Source organism: Squalius cephalus, assembly GCF_949319135.1.
Source record: "Squalius cephalus genome assembly, chromosome: 22".
Classification (NCBI taxonomy): domain Eukaryota; kingdom Metazoa; phylum Chordata; class Actinopteri; order Cypriniformes; family Leuciscidae; genus Squalius; species Squalius cephalus.
Window position 1 is genome coordinate 2386084 of NC_137143.1, and position 24077 is coordinate 2410160.

The 24077-nt window shown below is 39.2% G+C and overlaps 1 protein-coding gene across 4 annotated transcripts in view; it reads left to right on the forward strand.

The window, feature by feature from the left end:
• The window catches only part of itga7 (integrin, alpha 7), a 51145-nt gene that overhangs the window by 23815 nt on the left and 3253 nt on the right, over positions 1 to 24077 (forward strand). Inside the window, exons 11-25 of one of the 4 annotated variants that reach the window (XM_079857266.1) lie at positions 721 to 782; positions 865 to 1034; positions 3173 to 3316; positions 5851 to 5966; positions 6512 to 6710; positions 10368 to 10442; positions 10524 to 10603; positions 12620 to 12697; positions 12857 to 12959; positions 15554 to 15760; positions 15841 to 15957; positions 16039 to 16152; positions 19561 to 19659; positions 19741 to 19866; positions 20784 to 20912. In XM_079857266.1, the coding sequence (XP_079713392.1) occupies positions 721 to 782; positions 865 to 1034; positions 3173 to 3316; positions 5851 to 5966; positions 6512 to 6710; positions 10368 to 10442; positions 10524 to 10603; positions 12620 to 12697; positions 12857 to 12959; positions 15554 to 15760; positions 15841 to 15957; positions 16039 to 16152; positions 19561 to 19659; positions 19741 to 19866; positions 20784 to 20900 (1807 nt within the window). In that variant the 3' untranslated portion in view covers positions 20901 to 20912. The remainder of the gene's footprint in view (positions 1 to 720; positions 783 to 864; positions 1035 to 3172; positions 3317 to 5850; positions 5967 to 6511; positions 6711 to 10367; positions 10443 to 10523; positions 10604 to 12619; positions 12698 to 12856; positions 12960 to 15553; positions 15761 to 15840; positions 15958 to 16038; positions 16153 to 19560; positions 19660 to 19740; positions 19867 to 20783; positions 20913 to 24077) is intronic. The other 3 variants (XM_079857267.1, XM_079857265.1, XM_079857264.1) reach the window with 3 other exon arrangements.

Sequence of the window (24077 nt, forward strand, 5' to 3'; positions counted from 1 at the left end):
TGTTGAAAACAGTTGTGTACAATTTTTTTCAGGATCCTTTGATGAATAGAAAGTTCTGTTTCATTTATTTAAAATAGAATCTTTTGTAACATTATAAATGTCTTCAGTGTAACTTTTGATCAATTTAATGCATCCTTGATGAATAAAAATATCCATTTATTTTATTTCTCCATCCCCAAAAATATTCTTTCTGACCCCAAACTTTTGAATGGTAGAGTGTAATGTTACAAAAGCTTCTACTTCAGATAAATACTGTTCTTTCTATTCATCACAGAATCCTGATTTTTTTTACATAACTTTTTTAAAACATTGATAATAATAATAAATGTTTTTTCAGCATTAAATCATCATATTAGAGTGATTTCTGAAGGATCATGTGACACTGAAGACTGGAGTAATGATGCTGAAAATTCATCTTTGATCACAGGAATAAATTACATATTAAAATACATTAAAATAGAAAACAGTCATTTTAAATTGTAATAATATTTCACAATATTAAATTTTTTTGATGTTGTATTTTTAATCAAATAACTGCAGCCTTGGTGAGCAGAAGAGACTTCTTTAAAAACATAAAAAATCTTACAGATCCCAAACTTTTGAACGGCGGTGTACATTCATTACATACAGTATAGATAAATCCATTTCAAATTGATATTTTAAAAAAAAATGACTGTCAGTAAATCTCTAACTATGTAATTATGTGTTGTCTTGGTGTAGTATGGACGTGAAGGCCTGCTACTCATACACCGCTTATCCGGACTCCTACTCGCCACATATCAGTAAGAAATCCCACGTCTACAACCACAGCATTCGCTGTAAGTGCAGATGTACGTGTATGTTTGAACGTTTCTGTTTCATCAGCACTCGGTGTTCATTTCGAGGCAGACGTGGAGCGCAGAAAGCTGAATCTTCCTCACAGAGTTCAGTTCCTGGACCGCAGTTTATCAGAGCCGGAGTTTGTTCACTCTGTGGAAGTGGAGCTACGAGGACAAAAACATCCGGACTGTCAAACAGTGACTTTAGTTGTGCAGGTAGAGCTAGAGATGCAGTTGCCCTCTTTACACCTGGTATGAAGATAAGCACTAAATACAGGTGGAAACAGGGTCTAAAACATTTTGTGAATGTCAAGTCTAGTCACCTTTATCTATGTAGCGCTTTTTACAATACAGATCGTTTCAAAGCAGCTTTACAGAGATAACAGGAATATAATGCAACAAAGTTTGTTTCTAGAAGAAAATAGCATCACAGTCCAGCTTAAAGCAACACTAAGGAACATTTTTTACCTTAAAATAATGTTTCCAAAATCGTATCAGTGGTTCATCAAGTCGTAACAGGGTGAAATGTCACTTCTGGATTCGCTTTGCAGCCCTACATCTGATATAACCACACCGGCTTGCGTTTCTGTAGTTCGAATGATACATAAGAAAACTACAAATTTGACTTGCTTTACGTCAAGCGTTACAATAGTCATTATTTAGTTTTTCTTCGTTTCTGATGTCGCAATACAGCATACTTTCATGAATTCATGCATCATACTCTACCTTGTCTGTGGACATCGTTCATTCCACAGCCGCTCTGGAGAAAACCGTGAAGTCATCGTCCAGCTCAGTTCAGTTCTTGTATAATAGTGTCAATGCAGGAGATCAATAATATTGTTGAATATTAAGGGCCCTATTTTAACGTTCTGAGACGCAAGTACTTTGTGGGCAGATCTAAATCTAAAATGTGTTGGTCTGAAGTCGCTTCATTATTCATAGGTGTGGTTTGGGCGTAACGTGAAATAAACCAATCAGAGCGACATCTCACATTCCCTTTAAGAGCAGGCGCGCTTGTTTCATGGCGGATTGCTATTATAACGGCGGATTTGCCAGGAGCGGTTCACAGCCGAGGAGACCGACGTTCTCGTCAGGGCCGTAAAACACAGAGAAGTGACATTGGGGATGGAGAAACACACCCAGATTAGCTTCGGTTAAACAGGCGTATGATCATTTGGGTAAATGTGTAAGCTAGATTTATGCCTATTTTTTCACATCTTCATGGACACAACAATGATTTCCCTCGTGTGGAATATTTTTCCTTGTAATAATGTATGGTTTGCAAAAATGTGAACTTCTGCGTCTGTGTAGATGAGAGAAGCAAAGTGTGTGTGTGTTGTGCACACGCTACATTATGGCCAAGCATGCGCCCTTAAAATAGCCTCTGAATAACGCGCCACTGACTTTAGACGAGGTTTCTCCTGGTCAGTGGAGGAATTGTTTTCTGAAACTGCAAAATAGCACCAGGGAAAGTTTGCGCCGGAACACACCTCCTCTTTTCACTGAGCCGCCCCCGGGAGCGCAAGTTCATTCCCTAATTTACCGACGTGCGTCTGTGGAGGGAAAAGTCCGCTGTGCACGGGTGCAGAATAGCAATGATACATGCGTCGGTGAACAAAGTCAATTGCGCTGGGTGCAAGATAGGACCCAATGGCATCCACACTCCCTTTAAATTTCTTCTCATCCTTTGTCTTATATTTGATGTTTACTGTGCATTTATATATAAGTTTCGCAGCAACAATATTTTAACTCCATAATCTTTTGCTTATTTCCCGTATTCACAAAGAGCCTTCTGGGTAGAGCGAGCGGCTCAGCGCTCCGGAGGAAATATATAAAGTGACATGATGTAAAGGCCAAGTATGGTAACCCATACACGGAATATGTCCTCTGCATTTAACTATCCAAGTTAGTGCACACACATTAGGAGTAGTGAACACACACACACACTGCCAGTATTGAGAATTGAACCCGCAACCTTCGGGTTACCAGTCTCTAACCATTAGGCCATGACTTATATAATATCTCACATGTTCTGCTCCGGAGGTCGCATTTGTCTGCCACATACGTCACTGAGAATATCTCATTTCAGAAAAGTTATTCTTTTTGAGGCATAAATTACTGTTACTTTTCAAATGAGACACAGCTATTGAATTCTGCCTGCTCTTTTTTGTGAAAAATCAACACCTTGAACATAAAACAGGGGATTCAAACTTTGCACCAAAACACAAACTCATTGCGATTGAAACTGCAGCTGCATTTCATAATATGAAAGGAGGGTCTCAATGACGTGGTCAGAGGAGACGAGTGTTAATATCAGGTGAAGTATATAAACTCGTCTGTTCTCTTTTCACCAGGAAAACATTCTGGACAAGCTGCGGCCCGTGTCTCTGGCGATCACACACACTATCCGGAGAAGCAGACATGTCCATCACACGGGTCATAAACACCAGCTGAGCCCTGTCCTGAGCCCCAGCCCCTCCAACACACTCTACTCTGAGGTACAACACATGCACTTCACATGATCCGCCCTTTCTGATGTGCTGTGTCTACTGATTTTGGTTGTGATTGCTCAATCACTGCATTCTATGTTCAGATGTTTGTGTAAAATGACTCTAGACTGTGCATTTGTCTCAAGAAAGAGATGTCCTACATTAGATTAATATCTGTCTCGTATCGCTCTGTGTAGGGTTGCACATTTAACCCTCTGTTCATGTGTTGGTCATAAATGACCGAAATCTTTTTTGATTATTATTTCAATGAAATGAGTGTACTATATTTTAGTTTGATAATATTTTTTATTTAATGTTTTGTATTTTTTGGGGGGATTTTATGGATTTTATTTACTAAATTATATTTATGCAGTAGTTATAATAGATTTATTCACTTTTTGAGCATGGATCTGAAAACTTAAACTGTCATAAATATTGAATGCTTTAGAGCACAGACTGAAGTTTAGTCTCTTTTTAAAGGGGGGGGGGGGTGTAATGTCCTTTTCACAAGATGTAAAATAAGTCTCTGATGTCCCCAGAGTGTGTGTGTGAAGTTTTAGCTCAAAATACCACACAGATATTTTTATATAGCATGTTAAAATTGTCACTTTTTGAGGGTGAGCAAAAACGCACCGTTTTTGTGTCTGTCCCTTTAAATGCAAATGAGCTGCTGCTCCCGGCACAGGGGGCGGAGCTTCAACGGTTTGTGTCCTTTTACCTCACACACACACATGCACTGAAAATGTCAAAAACTTTTAGCCTTTTATGTTCAAACCGAGTCAGACAATGATGGAGAGACTCAAGAAGAAGTGACAACATGTAGAAGCAACAGGACATTTCTGAATGACTAGCTGATGAATTTATGTAGCTTATGTGTAGTTATCTTCTAGTCATTGATTAGCATATTCTGTCTTGATAATCTATAAATCGTGTTCCAGGGGCGGGGTTTATGTACATTTTAGGGTTGGTGATGTCACTAACCCGGGAGGAATGTCGTGTAGTCTCTACCAGCCGTTTGTTGTAGTCCTTAAAAAGCAATTTCTTTAAAAGCAAATATCTCCCTTTGCTTTGAACTTTGAGCGTTGTAACTTTGCAGATGTTGTTTATGCTCAAACAGCAACATTACACACTAACTAAAGTTAAAAAAAAGTGAAATCATCAACAACCCCTTTAAAGACGGCACTTGGAAGATTATTGCTGACATGAAAAGTTAAAAAAAGTGAACTTGAAAACAGTTTCAAATTTTATATTTATTGTTATGAAAAATGCACAAAAATACCATTTTAAATTTATATATGAAATATATATAGTTTTACTCTAAAACTGTGAGAAAATCAAAGCCATAAATCTAAACAAGTTGTGTTCCAAACTTGAGGTTAATATCTCAAGAAATGAGCTTTCAGTGAGATGTTGTTTGGCCGCAGTAACAAACGTTTCCACTAGATGAATTTCAAATCATATCCATAATTTTTTTTGTGTGTTCACACAGCAAATGCCAAAACCTTTATCAATTTTCATACCATTCAGATGACGTAAAACAAAAAACAAAAAAACATAAAATTTTTCGGTTAAATGACCGAACAGCACAAGATGGTTAATTGGAAAAATAATCAGTATTGTGATAATGGCTGTCATTTCACAAATTGTGAAAAGTGGCATCGTATTTAGATCTAGTCAAAGACAAGTCAAATTTATTTGTATAGTATTTTTCACAAAACATATTGTTTCAAAGCAGCTTTATAGAAAATCATGATGTTAATGTTTTAAAATCCCCCATGTAGTTGATAATTCTATCCCTTAAAACTCATATTTGATCACCAAAATGACATATTTAAAAGTTTTTTACTTGGAAAAAAAATTCTATAATATCCTGAATGTAACTCGACACCCTTGCCTCATTTAGTATGCGCGGTTCTATGAATTTGCAAATGAGACCCGCCTCCACTCACTCACTCAGCTCAGAGATCCACTGGTTGACGATCACACGTTGATCTGATTGGTTACAAGGTAGTTTGTGACGTCAGAAACACCAGCGATTTCAAAGTGTGTTTTTGAGACTGTCTTTGGTTCACTGCAGTTTTAAGGAGGAAATACTCAGCAGTGCTGTCGACTTATGAATTTACACATGGTTTGTCTTAAAGTGTATTAAAAACACCACATAGACACATAAACAACATTAAAAGATGGATTTTTACCACAGGGGGACTTTAAAATATCTTAATATATTCATGCCTTATAGTCACATTTGAGCTGTGCGATAATATAGTTAAATTTTACAACAATCAAGCAGTTGAGATTTGCTATATAGTATATATCACTTTATACATGTTTACATTTATATATGTCTTTAGATAAAAGGTTTATTATTGCATGCCCATGTATTAATTTAAGTAGTCATATGATAGCGGTCTGCTTCATTTCAGGGTTTATTTTGTGAAAATGACTTGCTGTCTGTACATTTTTCCCTTATATAATGTTCAAATCATCAGGATCCAGTAGTATAACATTAAAAATTAATCTGCAAGCTTTCTGTCTGTTCTCAGGTTAATTTTGTCAGGGAAGGGTGTGGTGAGGATAAAATATGCCAGAGCAACCTTCAGCTTGTCTATCAGTTTGGCACAAAAGCACCCATTTCAAACACCTTCACTCCTTTACCGCGGTAAGTCTCAGTCATGTGAACATTTATAAAGATGTGCAAGGACTCATCCTAAATGTCGACATGTTTCCTAAATGTTTCTACTATTCATTCATTAATTGCCTGTACATGTGAAAATACTTTTCCTTAACCAGTGCAAGCATTTCACTCGTTAAATGTAAAAAATAGGTAACACTTTACAATAAGGTTAATTAGTTAACATTAGTTAATTCATTAACTAACTTCAACTAACAATGAGCAAAACATTTATTACAGTATTTATTCATCTTTGTTAATGTTATAGTTAATAATAATACAGCTGTTCATTGTTTGTTCATGTTAGTTCACAGTGCGTTAACCAATGTTAACTAAACCTTTGATTTTAATAACGTGTTAGTAAATGTTGAAATTAATATTAACTAAGACTAATAAATGCTCTAGAAGTATTGTTCATTCTTATTTCATGTTAACCAAGGCAGTTAACTAATGTTAACGAATGAACCTTATTGTAAAGTGTTACCGAAAAATGCATGAAGCCTTCATTCTCATTTGAATTCCTCTGCGTTTAGAGACGGCTCTGGTGTGCCGGTGTTCTCTCTGTCGGATCAGAGGTCAGTCGTGCTCGAGGTCACGGTGACGAACATGCCGTCGAACCCAGAAGCCCCTCAGGAAGACGGAGACGATGCTCACGCCGCGCAGCTGATGGTGTCTCTGCCAAACACTCTCTCGTACTCTGGACTCATGGCACAGCAGGTTCTCCATCAGCCGGTTTGTGTGTCGAGTGCAACGAGACCCTCATGTCACGATTCGATACATATCACGATATGAACTCATGATATGATACGATATTATTGCGATACTCCAAGACATATGGTTAAAGGTTAACAAAAAATGTAAAATGGTAAATTTGGTGTTACATTGTGTGTGTAAATGAATAGTCTTGGACTTGGTGCTGAAACCCAAAGCACAGGACAATAGAGACAATATACTGAGACAATAGACTGTATAATAGACAATATAACAATATTCATGATTCTGAAGCTGAAAAGCTGAAAATACAGAATTATTGTAGATGAATATGCTTTCACTGTCACTGACTAGATATATTTATAATAATGTAGGACACTTTTACTGGGAACATCAGACATTTGGCATTATCAGGACACACACATATTCCCCCATTGCATTATTATACATTATATTCAACATTATATACTGTAGTAGTTTAATGTAGTACTGACACTAAAACTCTGTAAACTTGCATTTTTTTTCACACAGTAATTTTTATTTTGGGTGAACTATCCACAATATATACTGTCACCATCCACGATGTTGCATTTTTGTATTGCGATATACTGTGACACGATATATTGTTACATTCCTAGTATGCAGTTATTATAGGCTACGTTCACACTGTCAGTCCAAATCCGATTATTTGTGTATCCGATTGGAATCTGATCTAAAAACTCGGCTTGCTCAATATGAGACCGCTTCAGCACTGACTTCACGGCCGAGTCCTCCTATGGACCGGATACGTGTGCCATTCTTGCTCCAAGTCAAGTCAAGTTTATTTATATAGCGCTTTTCACAACGTAGGTTGTATCAAAGCAGCTTCACAGTATTCAATTAAAACAATACATCAATGTTTGTTTCTAGTGGAACGTCCACGTTTGGTAATGCTGATCAATAGTATCGTTGATTGATTAATTAAATTAAATATTCCCCAAATATCCCCAACTGAGCAAGCCAAAGGCAACAGTGGCAAGGAACCAAAAAACTCCATCAGGTGACCTAATGGAGAGAAAAAAAACCTTGGGAGAACCCGGGCTCAGTCGGGGGCCAGTTCTCCTCTGGCGTTTATGAACTAGAGGTCGGATTTAACTGTAAGATTAAAAGTATTATATGAATGCCTGGCTGAAGAGATGCGTCTTTAATCTAGTTTTAAACTGGGAGAGCGAGTCTGAGCAACGAACAGTATCAGGAAGACTATTCCAGAGTTTTGGAGCTAAATGTGAAAATGCTCTCCCTCCTTGTCACCAGTAGAGTTCCTCTTTAGCCGAACCCTGTTGACTTCCTCCACACCCCTCGGCAATGGACGTGGTGGAGCATCTGTTGCCAGGCCTATCACTCGTATGCTCTGTGAAACCTGTGTTAGAGGCTGGGTCCCATATGTTGTGATCCCTATGGTGATCCTATATGTGTATCCTTCCACTGTACGGCTCCCTGTGGCGAGCCCCTGTCTTTCCCTTGGCAGAGCCCGCTCTGCCGTCTCTGATTGGTTGAGTCTCCCCCTGTTATAGGCTGGAGCCACCACAGTGACTTCCATATGTTGTTCTGCCTGGTAATTCGCCCAGTCCATATGTGTATCCTCCACATGTTACCTCCCTACAGGCAGGATGTGGCTTCCGCAGCGTCTTCCTTTCCACCGAAAGGGCACGCTTTCCCAGTGTTATCCAAGTCTGACTAAGTGGGTCTTGCAGAGCAGCAATGACTTCCCTGGCCTAAGCCCTATCCCGTCTCCACCTCAATAATGCTGGGGGATCAGAAGTCTTGTCTAGGCACTGGAAGGTGGCAGCACTAGTGGCATTTTAATTGGGATCCCAATCAGTCGACTACGTCGAACGTCAGCGACTGAAAGGGAACGTCTCGGTTACGTATGTAACCCTCGTTCCCTGAAGGACGGATCGGAGACATACAGGTGCTGGTCATAAAATTAGAATATAATCAAAAAGTTGATTTATTTCAAGAATTCAACTTAACAGGTGAAACTAATATATTATATAGACTCATTACATGCAAAGTGAGATATTTCAAGCCTTTATTTGTTATAATTTTGATGATTATGGCTTACAGCTTATGAAACCCACAAAATCAAAATCCCAGAAAATTAGAATATTACATGAAATCACACAGTAATTACACAGTGATACCATGGTCATTGAACCAGGTTTTGGTTATTTTGGCAGTGTGGGCTGGAGAATGAAGGAAGCATGAAGTGCTCTGAACATGTCCTGGTAGACGGCTGCGTTGACTCTGGATTTAATAAAGCACAGTGGACCAAAGTCCTCTTTTCTGATGAGAGCAAATTTTGCATCTCATTTGGAAACCAAGGTCCCAGAGTCTGGAGGAAGAATGGAGAGGCACACAATCCAAGATGCTTGAAGTCCCGTGTGAAGTTTCCACAGTCTGTGTTGGTTTGGGGAGCCATGTCATCGGCTGGTGTTGGTCCACTGTGCTGTCCACTCAACGCAGCCGTCTACCAGGACATCTCCAGAGCACTTCATGCTTCCTTCAGCAGACAAGCTTTATGGAGATGCTTCCTTCATTTTCCAGCAGGATTTGCACCGGCCCACACTGCCAAACGAACCAAAACCTGCTTCAATGACCATGGGATTACTGTGTAATTACTGTGTGATTTCATGTAATATTCTAATTTTCTGGGATTTTGATTTTGTGGGTTTCATAAGCTGTAAACCATAATCATCAAAATTATAACAAATAAAGGCTTGAAATATCTCACTTTGCATGTAATGAGTCTATATAATATATTAGTCTCACCTGTTAAGTTGAATTCCTGAAATAAATCAACTTTTTGATGATATTCTAATTTTATGACCAGCACCTGTAGTCCCGTCTCCACTATTGCTGGACCACCACTAACATCGCTCGGCTCCTCAGCGAAAAACAAGCGGTGTGTGCATCCGCTTCTGTGTTTATACCCGCACTGCGGGGCGGAGCGCGAGATGCAAATATCGCACACCAATGTGTTTTGGCTCGTTTTATCAATACTCGAAGATGACAGGCTCCCGATCTCAATCAGTCGACACGTCAACTACATCTCCGTTCCCTCCTTCAGGGAACGAGGGTTACATATGTAACCGAGACGATTTCCGGAATATCTGCATTGGTTTCATGGAAATGACGCTGTGTTGGTTGGAATACACCAAAAACAACAACACCCACAACATGGAGGGGTTTGCAATAGAGATGTTGTCTTATTTCAATTTTACAACATTGAAATGTGTAGCCGCCGCACTGTCGTCTCCGTCGGTTTCAAAATATGTCTCCGTTATATTGTCATTTTTTGCTCGTCCGGCACTGCATTGTTTCGGCAGCGACTTTACGCATGTTTACGCGTTACGCAGTTTTACGTGGCGTGAGAAAGTCACATAAACCACGCGAAATCTGATCAGAGCAGTCACACTGAAACTGATTTCCAGAAATACGATTTGAATAGGATTTCAAACCACATATGGATGTAGCTTGAAACGGATTTGTAAAAATCGCATTTCGTGTGATTGTTTTGCTGTAATGTTCACATTAGCTAATTCAGATCAGATTTCAATCGGATGTGCACATAAAACCAGATTTGGACTGACAGTCTGAATGAAGCTATAGTCTCCTAATGCTGGTCTTGTTTTGAAGGTGTTGTGTGAAGTCAATCAGAACGGCTCTCAAGCGCTGTGTGAACTGGGTAATCCGCTCAAAAGAGAAGCGACGGTACAGTAACGGTCTCGCATACACACTTACACAATTCTGACCTTTGAGAAACTCAAATTGACCTTTAATTCTTTATGTCAGGTCAAATTTTATCTTATTCTGAGCACTTCTGCGATCACTATAGAAACTACGTCACTGAGTGTTCATCTCGCACTGTCCACGTGAGTTCCAGTTCTGATTTCTGTCTGCCATTTGAAAAATGTTTTTTTTTTGTGAGCAAAACAAAATCATACAAATGATGTTGGATGAATCTCACAAAGAAATGTCTTGGTCATATTTCACCCTGAATTTTACAACCATATTAATTTTGCATTGTAACATCAGCACATTTCCCTCCAAATAGCTTTACTTAAAAAAAAAAAAATTAAAAATTAAATGCATGACAGATTTTTTCAAATTCAGATCATTAAAAACCATATTCAGGGTACGTTTATACGACAACGATGTACTAAAAAAGGAAACGTTTTTTCCTCTGTGCAGATTACAATGTTATGAAACCAATCCCCCGTTCGTTCACATGGATCCATGGAACGACTAAACGACAAAAAAATGGAATATGGGGTTTTTTTTGGTAGAAATTGACGTGTTTCCATTGGTCATATTTTTAATTTTCAATTTCGATTTGTGTAAATTGAAGGGTAGGCCTAATGGAAACGTGGCTAAAAGAATTGTTTTCAAATTAAAAGCAGCGCAAATTAAAAATAACATTAAAAAGGCATTTATTTTCAATAAATATTAAGAAAATATGTAAAAAGTGCAATTATAGTGCCTAACGATTATTTAATAATAAAGTGTTTATAGGGTAGGGTTAGGGTTAGGTGTAGGGAGGGATTTATTGTCTCAATAAGGCGGCATTTATTTAATAAATATATAATTTACACTCAATATGTTATTAGTGCATACTGTTTTATAATGCAGTAAAATACTGAGGTGCAAACTACTATTTACACTTATTGCAAAGAAAATAGGCTACAGCTATTTTTACATAGTGTAAACAGCCTCTGCCTTATTTAAATCCTCTCCGCCCATAATTTTTGCATCTAAAAGGGAAACTCCTACAAATGCATATGCAATAGAGAACGTGAGTAACTGGCTGCGTCCGAAATCACATACTCTCTTGAGTAGGTACTTATTTTGAATAAATAATTACTTCATGACTGCTAAAAAAGTATGTTCTATATAGAGTAGTATGAATGTGTGTAGTATGAGGACACGCATTCGCCATGATGTCATTGGACCCACCAGCGTCAGTTGAGTCGCTTCACTGTCATTAATAAATCCTCTCCTGTGGCCTCATGGGATAGTAAAGTGTTCATCGTATGCACACTTCAGAATCTCAGCAGAAGCAGTAGATCATGCGGGGACATGTTGCCTGCTCTTTTATGAGTACTGCTGACTTTGGACACACTTCTTTTGTCACATAGCCTTCTGTTCTTCACCTACTATATAGTAGGGAAATGTGATTTCAGATGCAGCCACTCTATTTTTTTATTTTATTTTATTATTTTTTACATGTTCCCCATGTCTTGTCAGGACTTTTATGTTACTTCCTGTCCCGATTGCCATGTTTGTAGTTTGTTGTAGTTTTTCCTGGTTTTAGTCCCTGATTGTTCCTATACTCCTGTGTTTCCCATGTTCATTGTCGGTTGTTGTCCTCTTGTGTGATTTAGTCTTTAATTTGTCCAAATTCTGTTGTTTTGCGTTTAGTTTGTCTGGGTAGGGTCCCTTCTCTTGTTCTTTTCCCTTTCTCCATATCATTCGTTCTCCCGGGTATCAATTTCAATATTAGTATTAGCGAGTGATCCTCACAGGATGGCACCGCCATCCTAGCATGCAGCGTATCTTCACATTCTCTAAAATTCATTGCTAATTTTTCACTGCACGTCTTTAGTAAATCCTCACAGTATTTTTTTAACACCAAAAGAGGGTTTGCTGTTAGTAAATCTGCCCCTTGACTGTTCTTTTTTTCTTCTAACCACTTACTATTTGGAAAGGAGGCCATTTAGCACTGTAGCATAACAAATACAACTTTTGCTCAGCGCAAAACAAAAATGGCTTCCCGGTGAAATGTAACCTGGATATTGTTGTGAAATTCATTCACCCTGTTGTAAAAAGTGCCAAAACAAATGTTATGATTTCCACCATGCACATATGCCATACGTGTCAATCCCACCCAGGATCAGTGAACAGCCGGATTTGGCCCCCGTCACGGCGTACGCGCGAGTGGTGATCGAGCTTCCTCTGGTGCTCAGCGGGTGTGTGTTCACTGACTTTCATCTCTGATCTTTGGTGTTTTCTGAAATATCAGCTTATTTTCTCATGAATGCTGATATATCTCAATAAATGGGTCTAATGTTTAATGTTAAATGTTCTCAGAAGCGCCTGTTAAACTGTGGTTTGTTGTTCTCCTGTAGACTCTCTCGTCCTCATCAGATGTTCTTCAGCGGAGCCGTGATGGGCGAGAGTGCCATGACATCACTGGAGGACGTCGGCAGCGCAGTGGAATACGAGTTTATTGTAAGTTCATGTGCTCAGAAGATTTTATTCCTCAGAAGGTGCTCTATCATATCTCAAAAGATTTAAAGTCCCCCTGTATCTCTTAAAACTCATCTTTGATCACCAAAATGACATATTTAAACTTTTTTTCCTTGAAAAAATGTATTCATGCTTAAAAATATCTTGAATGTAACTCGACACCCTTGCCTCATTTAGTATGTGCGGTTCTATGAATATGCAAATGAGCCCCGCCTCCACTCACTCACTCAGCTCAGAGATCCACTGGTTGACGATCACACGTTGATCTGATTGGTTACAAGGTAGTTTGTGACGTCAGAAACACCAGCGATTTCAAAGCGTGTTTTTGAGACTGTCTTTGGTTCACTGCAGTTTTAAGGAGGAAATACTCAGCAATGCTGTCGACTTATGAATTTACACATGCTTTGTCTTAAAGCACATTAAAAACACCACATAGACACATAAACAACATTAAAAGCTGGATTTTCACTAAAGGGGGACTTTAAAGCTGCACTGTGTGATATTTTCCCCCATCTAGTGGTGAAATTGTATATGACTACCCAGTGAATATTAGTTTCTGTTCCTCTCAATTCCGAGGGCGTTTTAACTCCTACGGTGGCCGTAATATTCCAAGATTAACATGGCTTCCAGTTATCGACTTCGTCCATGACAATAATAAACAATACGTCTAAAATGAATAAAACTACAGGACAGATGTCAGGAGGTAAACGTCACCCTTGGAATCGGCTATCCCAGCATAATCAGATTAGGCTAACGTTACAATGTGTAAAATAACTAAAATTTCCAGTGTCCTTTTTTTTATATATAGCTTAAAAAATTGCGCCTTTAAAACTATTCATCACCTGTGATCCGTCGCAGCACAGATTTATGTTACAAGGTAAACAATACTTTTTCACCATAGACGCGAGGATGAAGTTATACTAGAGGTCGTTCTGGCGTTATGCACAACCATGCTATGGTTAGACAAGCAACTATAAAACTTCGAATTTACACAAATGAATTACAACAGGCTGAATTACCTGTCGAGAAGAAAGCAGGCAACCTCGGCGTCCGTTTTAAAATCTTTTCTCCTCATGAGCTGTTTCCATCTGGGAAAAGTTACTCCAATATTGACTATGGTCTTGCTGATTTGTCTGTCGCGTTGACGTTTTAATTCTCTCTTTCAAATGTGAGTACGCACGCACACACACACACACACACCACACTATCTTTCAAATCTGCCGGCACTCGCGAGCTCGCGAGTAATCTCCTCGCATTCGTCACGGTGTCACTGAGTGAAAAACGCAAAAGGCGAAGCTTGAATTTACAGGTATGTCCCTCTTTGGCTAATGTAGTTTCAAGATGGAGGGGCAACATGGCGACCGGCATTCGAACCCCTCACCCGTATGTACTTTCAATGGCAGATTATAAACTTACGAGAATACTTTATTACTTGAAAGAAGTAAATATACATTAATGAGCACATATATTTTTGAAAGAACTAAGTGTTTTTTGCTAAGAATCAACTAAAAAAGTTACACAGTGTAGCTTTAAGGAAGTTTTCATCTATATGTCCTTTAAAGCTGCACAATGGACATTTTTGGTTAAAAATTAACAACATTCCATTATTTAACTAACAAGTCCGGTAAAAAAAAGCCTTTATGTAGAATGCTTTATAAAGGTACTCCTCTACTAGAAAAGGTTTTCCTGCTTGAATGTTGATTATTCTCCTCATATTCTCCATTGTTGTGGCTCCTCTCTTCCCAGTCTGTCAGTAACGCTCTGTTTACTTCCTGTCTCTATGAAGCCCCTCCTCCTGAAAAGCACACTGTGCTCTCATTGGTCGGCTGGAGCAGTGTGTTGTGATTGGTCGAGCGCTTCAAGTGTGTTTGGGAAATGTCCCGCCCCTTACCATAACCACCAGTTTAACACACTACTAACTAACTCAACCAGGCCCCGCCCCTTTATTCTGCGCATGAATATGGCTGCGTAGCCAACAGCCAGATCACCCTGTAGCCCAAGACGGGTCTCCCACTGAAGCTAAGCAGGGTTGAGCCTGGTCAGTACCTGGATGGGAGACTCCTGACTCCTGTGTGGGTCCTAATGCCCCAGTGTAGTGATGGGGACACTATACTGTCAAAGAGCACGGTCCTTCCCAGACGTTAAACCGAGGTCCTGACTCTCTGTGGTCATTAAAAATCCCAGGATGTCCTTCGGAAAAGAGTAGGGGTGTAACCCCGGCATCCTGGCCCAATTTGCCCCTTAGCCTCTGTCCATCATGGCCTCCTAATCATCCCCATATACTGACTGGCTTCATCACGGTCTCCTCTCCACCAGTAAGCTGGTGTGTGGTGTGTGTGTGTGTGTGTGGTGGGCGTTCTGGCGCAATATGGCTGCCGTCACATCATCAGGTGGAGCTGCACATTGGTGGTGGTTGAGGAGATTCCCCCTTCCATCTAAAGCACTTTGAATACCCAGAAAGCGGTATATAAATGTAACAAGTTATTATTATTATTATAAGTCTCCATTTGCTCTCTCCAAATCATCTAGTGGAAATGGAAGGAACAGAACAGAAATAACTCGATGTGTGTTAACAGGTGTCTAATGCTGGGCAGCCTCTGCAGACGTTCGGCTCGGCGTCTCTGAACATCATGTGGCCGTACGAGCTGGTCAACAGGAAGTGGCTGTTGTATCCCAGGTCTCTGCAGGTCGACGGACATCCACACACTCGCTGTGAACCTCAGTCTGCGCTCGACCCTCTGCGTCTGGGCAGACATCAGTCACCACAGGCTGAAAACCTCAAGGTACTCGCAAACACACATCAGATGAAGCTGCTGCTCATCAGTGAATGCAGGAGACGTTTACACACATCATCTGTGAACAGAGCAGCAGAAAGGCACGCTCGCATCTGGAGACCGAAGCAGACGTGGCTCCCAAAAACCCTGTCGGCAAGATCACTCCCGCTGTGTCTGCGTCTGAGAGAAGGAAATCTCTCACACTGGTGAGTGTGAACACGAGCACACCATATCTGTCATTCCTCGATCTGCTGTGGATTGAGATCTGAGCTGCTGGTGTGTTTCAGGACTGTTTACTGGGCTCTGCGCGCTGCCTGCTCTTCCGGTGTCCTCTAGACACGTTCTCCGACTCCATCCATATCAGGATCCGAGCAAACTTGTGGAACAGCACTTTCATGGAGGTGAGAGACACGTCAGTTGTCCTCTTGATATGGTGGGACAGTAACTTTTAGCTCAATGGAGAGTTGAAGTCCTTGCACACCGAGTCCAAAATTTTTGTGTGCGTTTTTTTTAATTCGTCATCCTAAAAATTCGAAACCTTCCACACTGAGTCCGATGCGTATTAATTAATCCATTGCGAAAAAAATGGCAAAACAATACAAATAATGAGGATTATTTTGTTGTCCTCTCTCTTCTTTAAAAGAGAAAGAAGAGGAAATATTGGGTCCATCCAATCCAGAGATTGCGTAGAGACGAAGGAGAGTTCAAAGTTTACTTCAGGATATCAGTGGCTCAGTTTGATACTGAAGCCACATATTAAAAAGAAGACCACCAATTTCCTTGAACCTGTTGATCCTGAACAGTTCTGGGTTTTGGCGTTCGCTCGTACGGTGGCTCTGAATTGTCAAAACACTTCTCAAAATGCTTGCCATGGATGCGAAAAACGCAGAAAATTGAGCCAGATCTGAATTGTTTTATGACGGACGGAAGTTTCGGAGGCAGTGTGTTAACATGATTGACACACAACGAGGGCATATTTATTTTTTAACATGCGAGGATTTCGGACTCGGTGTGCAAGAACCTTCACACCAAAAGGAATTCTTAAAGGGGTCATGACATGAGAAATCAAATTTGCCTTGATCTTTTGGTCTACAAGAGGTCTTTGTACCATTAAAACTTCCTGCAAGTTTCAGAGCTTAAGACGTCCTCCCCATTACAAACGAAGCATTTATTTAAAGCTCCAATATGTAAAAAAAAATTCACCACAAGAGGGCGCAGTTTCCAACAATAACAAAGGCGAAGCTTGATGACGCTATGAAGGAGGTGACGATGGGAGATGTCGTTTTTAATGCGTTTTCGCCATCTAGCTATGTATCTAAATGGAATTAATGAATCATGATCACGGATGAGGTAATTTATTCGTTTTTGTATTACCTGTATGTCTGATCGTATTATTTTATGTCATCATAATTAATGAACTGCAAGGAACGTGAAATGTTATGCTATATTATTACAGGCATGTGGTGTAATTCATATCTATTAAAATCATCTTTACTGTAACTATTACGTTACTTGTACAATAAAAAAAAATTGATTTGCTTACCTGTCTATCAATACACTCGCGAGAGCAGAGTCTCTGTCAAGTCCAAGATTGTCGCGCAGCTCTCTCCATCTCGAAAACGCCTGGCCGATATTTATCCAGGTTTTATTCCTCCGTTTGTCACACAGTCTGCGTGTATCCGAATATGGACACTTTCGTTTTGTTGGCACTTCAATACTCGCCAAAGAGTAATCGTGATCCACAACAGCTATAACCATACAGTCTATGGCTATAACGCTATAACCACCACTTCCGCATCTGACCATGTGATATTCCGGTGTGGTGGAATATCACATGGTCCACCCCGGGAAAAAAGGATAGTGCGGACATTGCGTCACTGAGAGGCGACATTTCTTTTCCGGGACGGACAGTTATTTAAAATCGGAATTTCTCTGAAATTAAAAATCTTTGGAGACTTTTGAGATATTGTAAGTACACAACTGGAGGAAATATATCACACTGTGCAAGTTATTTTCGGAAATTTTATTACAAAATTGTTACATATTGGAGCTTTATTCAAGCTCTAATTACAGCTCGTTGGAGATCCATGGTGAGAAGTGACGTCACGGTACGAAGTGACGTACCAGTCGTTTGCATATGAACGCCTCTAGCGCAAGACAACTACGCCTCATTTCGCCTCATCGCATCGTTGTCACGCCACAGGTGTTCAGTCGAGTGCAGCGAGCGCGTCTGTTTACAGAAGATTGCGATGACGCAGATGTGCTGTTCCTGGCTGTGGACTGACAAAATGTTTGAATACGCTGCCGAACGATCCAGACGTCAGGGAAAAATGGATGCAGTTTATTTTTTGCGGACGTCCCAGTCACGGCAGTGTTCATTTAAACGTGTATTTTCTACATTTCAAGGATGACTGTTTTGAGAACAAATCTGAGTATGACGCTGGCTTTGCCAGAAAACTTTTGCATTAAAGATCAGGCCGTGCCGACTATTCTGGGTCCCAACGACAACACCGCAAACTGTAAGTAATGCATTTCATCTTAAAACTACTTTTAGATAATAACGTTAGCCAATCATAACAGTGGGCGTTAAAGCTCCAATATGTAACAATTTTGTAATAAAATTTCCGAAAATAACTTGCACAGTGTGATATATTTCCTCCAGTTGTGTACTTACAATATCTCAAAAGTCTCCAAAGATTTTTTATTTCAGAGAAATTCCGATTTTAAATAACTGTCCGTCCCGGAAAAGAAATGTCGCCTCTCAGTGACGCAATGTCCGCACTATCCTTTTTTTCCCGGGGTGGACCATGTGATATTCCACCACACCGGAATATCACATGGTCAGATGCGGAAGTGGTGGTTATAGCGTTATAGCCATAGACTGTATGGTTATAGCTGTTGTGGATCACGATTACTCTTTGGCGAGTATTGAAGTGCCAACAAAACGAAAGTGTCCATATTCGGATACACGCAGACTGTGTGACAAATGGAGGAATAAAACCCGGATAAATATCGGCCAGGCGTTTTCGAGATGGAGAGAGCTGCGCGACAATCTTGGACTTGACAGAGACTCTGCTCTCGCGAGTGTATTGATAGACAGGTAAGCAAATCAAAAAAAATTTGTATTGTACAAGTAACGTAATAGTTACAGTAAAGATGATTTTAATAGATATGAATTACACCACATGCCTGTAATAATATAGCATAACATTTCACGTTCCTTGCCGTTCATTAATTATGATGACATAAAATAATACGATCAGACATACAGGTAATACAAAAACGAATAAATACCCTCATCCGTGATCATGATTCATTAATTCCATTTAGATACATAGCTAGATGGTGAAAACGCATTAAAAACGACATCTCCCATCGTCACCTCCTTCATAGCGTCATCAAGCTTCGCCTTTGTTATTGTTGGAAACTGCGCCCTCTTGTGGTGAAAAAATATTACATATTGGAGCTTTAACACTGAACTCTTAAAGGGGAAACACCCCCAAAACAGACTGTTTGAATCAGAGGATGAGAAACAGAGTGGGAAAAGATCATAAATCACTAAAATTTGTAAGTTTTTTTGTCCAAAAAACTATAGTAATACTATAACTGCATCTAACATAATAAAACATAAACAAAATCCATGTCATGACCCCTTTAATATTTACTGTGGGTTAAAAGATGGAAACAGTTAAAGACAAGAAAACGGCGCCACAGCAAACACCTCAAACATGCATAATTCATCAGTGATTATCAGCGATGTCCATAATGTGCCCAGGGTTCATAGTGAGTGCACTTTTCCTGTTTATTAGGAGTTTTCATCGGTCAGTGCTGTGGAGCTGCTGGTCAGAGCCAATATCACCATTAAATCCGACATCAGGCATCTAGTGCTGAAGGACGCTGCCACACAGGTCAGATATCACACACGCTCACACACGCTCACACACACTCACACACGCGTGTTCGTGTCATCAGTGTTTGTGTGTGTGCAGGTGTCAGTGATGATTTACCCAGAGCATGGGCTCGCAGACCAGCACTCGATCCCGTGGTGGATCATTCTCATCGCCGTCCTGGCCGGAGTTATTGTCCTCGCGCTGCTCGTGTGTGTACTGTGGAAGGTGAGTGTACACCTGAACTCTCAAGCTTCTGCTCTTATTGCACAGCCTGCACACTGCAAAAGAGGATTTTTTCTTTCCCTCAGTATTTTTGCTTTTTTTTTCCAGTATAAATTTCTAAACATTCTTACATCAAAGATGCTAAGTCTTGTTTTCTGACTGTGACTGTTATGTTATTTTTTTTAGCCCAGTTTCAGTTAAACTTAAGTTCATCTAAATTAAAAGAAATAATTTCATAAAACTAAAAACAATGAAACGGCTCAGTTTACTTAAATTATATCAGTTCTGTGAACTTGAAAGAAAAAGAAAGTTCTAAATACTCATAAAAGTTCATTGTATAATATCCCCAAAAGCATAATATGGGCGCTTTAAAACAATAAGCAATATATCTGCCAATGGGGTCAGAAAAATAAACTTAATTTAACGGAAAAACAAGATTTTCGGACCCCATTGGCAGATATGTTCTTGTTTTAAGCAAAAACCCAGTTAGCTTATGCAATTTTGCTTCTCCAGTGAATATACCTTGATTTAAGAATGTTTATACAGTATTTGTATTGGAAAACTAGACAAAAACACTGAGAAAGAAATAATTTTTTGTATTTTTTTCATCGTTTGATCATCTACAGTCATTGTGGTCATGGTGTAGTAATGCTGATCATGATGTGATTACTGGTGAACTTACTAGTTGTCAGTCATGTACTTCTATTTTAAGATATTTTCATTTTTCTAGCCAAAAATGCACCAAAAATAACTTTTTGGTGCACCTAAAAGTAGTCATTGTGCATATGTGACTGAATTGATTGCCTTTTCCAATTATGCATATTATTGTCTATACAATACTTCTAATGATTTAACCACCCATCGCTAGTTCTTCATGTTTCCTTCTTTCTGTACCTGTACATATTTGTGTGGTGGAGCAGTGTGGTTTTTTCAAGCGCACCGAGAGGAAGCCTCACTATGAGACGGAGTATTACCGCGCTGAGCTTCAGCTTCAGCCGTCTGATGCGGAGAGAAAACAGGCCACGGACCTCCAATAACAGCCTCGTGTGGTACAACTCAGTGTGTGCTGCTGTGCTGTGGCTTTACAAACTAGAAGTGTCAATGGCATGATAACCAGAACCTAAATAATATTGGGAATATCCGTGATCTAGTAAGAGTTGCACTGAAGCGATGACGCATGGCATCAGGGCTAGACCTTCTTGTTTTGCAGCACCACTAGGGAATTTGGGTTACACTTTATTTTATGGTGTCTGTGTTACAATGTAATTATGCATTTAACCCCTTAACTGTCACCTGCCCGTATACGGGCAAACTAAATTTACTTCACTATATTACTATTAAATCCTAATCTAGTCATGACAAACTATATATCGTTGGAAAGGTCTAAGGCTCCTTAATAGATATTTCAGCACTGTTTTTTGTTACAATTTATGCAGGAACATTAATAGATGAATTTATGACAAGAGCGCACCTCAAAAAAACTACATCATAACAGGAGTTCTGACCTTTGTCACAAAAAGTTGACGCACACACTTTTAATAATTGAAACTTTGGTTTTCATGCTAAAAGTTCATAATAAAACATTTAATCTAGTATTTGTCAATAAAAAAATATAAAAAAATATTATCTTCTAAAAAGTATAATATATATATTATCCTCTAAAATATAATATTATCTTTTTATCGCCTTTTTTTATTACATTACATATTTTAGTAGTTATCATAAATTAGGTATCATTTGAAAGCTTACGATCTCAGAATTCATCCTGTGAAAAGTGTTTTGAAATTGGACATTGTGTTGCCATAGAAACGGTACTCTAAATTATTTTATTAGGCTCCTCCCCTTTTGGGCATCATTATGTTTCATAATTTATGATCAAAATATTTTCTAATCTTGACAAAACACATATTGTCAGAAAGGTCTGAGTCTCAAGGTTACATATTTTGTGACAGAAGTGATATTTGGACAGAAATTTATTAATTTGTAATGGTAGAATGCATACAGTTAAATTCAATGGAATTCAATGACACCCGGTGGCTATTTTTGGTAATTCGCCTAAACAAAATCTCATGGGAACTTCAATTTTTGTGATATCAACTTCAAATTTGGAACACAACTTGGTTAGATATATGGCTTTGATTTGATAGTAATTTTTTTGTAAAACATATTTTGTAAAATATATATTTAATGTAAAATTTAAATATGAAATAAATTATATTTGATTTAATGTAAATTTAAACTTCCATAACTTTTTCATACTTTAATTTTTTTAAATGCTTTCACTTCAGCAATAATCTGCTATTTTTTCCCTTTAAAACAAGACCAAACTTATGTATATACTCCAAAGCATTCTTGAATTACAACCATTTAAGCTTGAATAGTGCATTTTAATGTCCATTCTCAAAAAGGGGGGTGACAGTTAAAGGGTTAAGTGCTGAGTAATAATAATTAACTACATGTACTTACTATAGGGTTTGGTTCAGGGTTTGGTGCATGTAATTATGTATAATCTATAGTTATTACTATAGTAACTACATATGTAACAAGGACACTGTAAAATAAAGTGTTACTGGAATTTATTATTCTAATAGTTCTGTAATGATAACTGTCACGTAACGCTATGTTGTAAGTCGCACAACGAGGGAGAATTCCAAAATAAAGTCTTTAATAAATCCACTGGAGGGCATCATCCACACACTAACATAACAGTTACACATAGATGAGATCGGACAAAGAACTGAAAGACACTAAGGGCCCTATTTTAACGATCTGAAACGCAAGTATCAAGCACGAAACGCAAGTAACTTTGTGGGCGGATCTCGGCGCTGTTGCTATTATACCAGCGGGATAAATGACTCTTGCGCCCGACGCTAATCTAAAATGTGTTGGTCTGAAGTCGCTTCATTACTCATAGGTGTGGTTTGGGCATAACGTGAAATAAACCAATCAGAGCATAATCTCACATTCCCTTTAAGAGCAGGCGCGCTTGTTCCATGGCGGATTGCTATTATAACAGCGGATTTGCCAGGAGCGGTTCACAGCCGAGGAGACCGGCGTTCTCGTCAGGGCCGTAAAACACAGAGAAGTGACATTGGGGATGGAGAAACACACCCAGATTAGCTTCGGTTAAACAGGCGTATAAAAATTTGGGTAAATGTGTAAGCTAGATTTATGCTTTTATAATAAACTGTCTATCTATCTATCTATCTATCTATCTATCTATCTATCTATCTATCTATCTATCTATCGTAATTATGTATGATTTGCAAAAATTAAAACTGCTGCTTCTGTGTAGATGAGAGAATCAAAGTGTATGTGCGTTGTGCACAAGCTACATTGATTATGGCCAAGCATGCGCCCTTAGAATAGCATATGAATAACATGCGCAACGCGCCACTGACTTTAAACTAGTTTTTTTCAGTCAGTGGCGGAATTGTTTTCTAAACCTTCAAAATAGCACCAGGGAACGTTTGCGCCGGAACACGCCTCCTCTTTTCCCTGAACCGCCCCGGGAGCGCAAGTGTATTTCTTAGTTAACCGACGTGCGTCTGTGGAGGGAAAAGTCCGCTGTGCGCGGGTGCAAAATAGGAATGATACATGCGTCGGTGTACAAAGTCAATTGCGCTGGGTGCAAGATAGGGCTCAGGGAGTGTACTGTATGTACTAGAACTAATGAGATAAAAACTGAAACTGACCAGCAACCCCAACTTTCAGACGCCATCTTTTTTTTTTTAGCACTACTGTCACAGATTGGATAGCACAGGATTGTGGGATATCAAATGCAGCGAAGTGCATCTAATTGTAATATCGATCAGATAAAGGCATCTCAGGAGACAGAAAGTGAAGCTAACTCTGGATGCGGACGTGCCTTGATGCCGTCCTTGAAGTGCATCCTCTGAAGGGAACATTTTTAAGCTTTTGGACGCAGCCAGTGTGATTTGAGCACTTGAAAACAAAAGTCCACTAGATCTTTTCATGTTCACGGCCAAGGAGTATACTTTGAAAAGCAGAACGCTACTTTACCCGGAGCTTTAGCTAATGAACATATGCACACTGTAAACCCGAATAAGTTGGCAAACTCAAACAATTTAAAGCAATCAGTTGCCTCAACATTTTTAAGTTAAGAAAGCGAAAGTTTAAGTAAGCAGAACTGGCAGATTTATATTTTGTACTCATACATTTTACTTGTTCTTAACTTGAAATGTTTGAGTAAA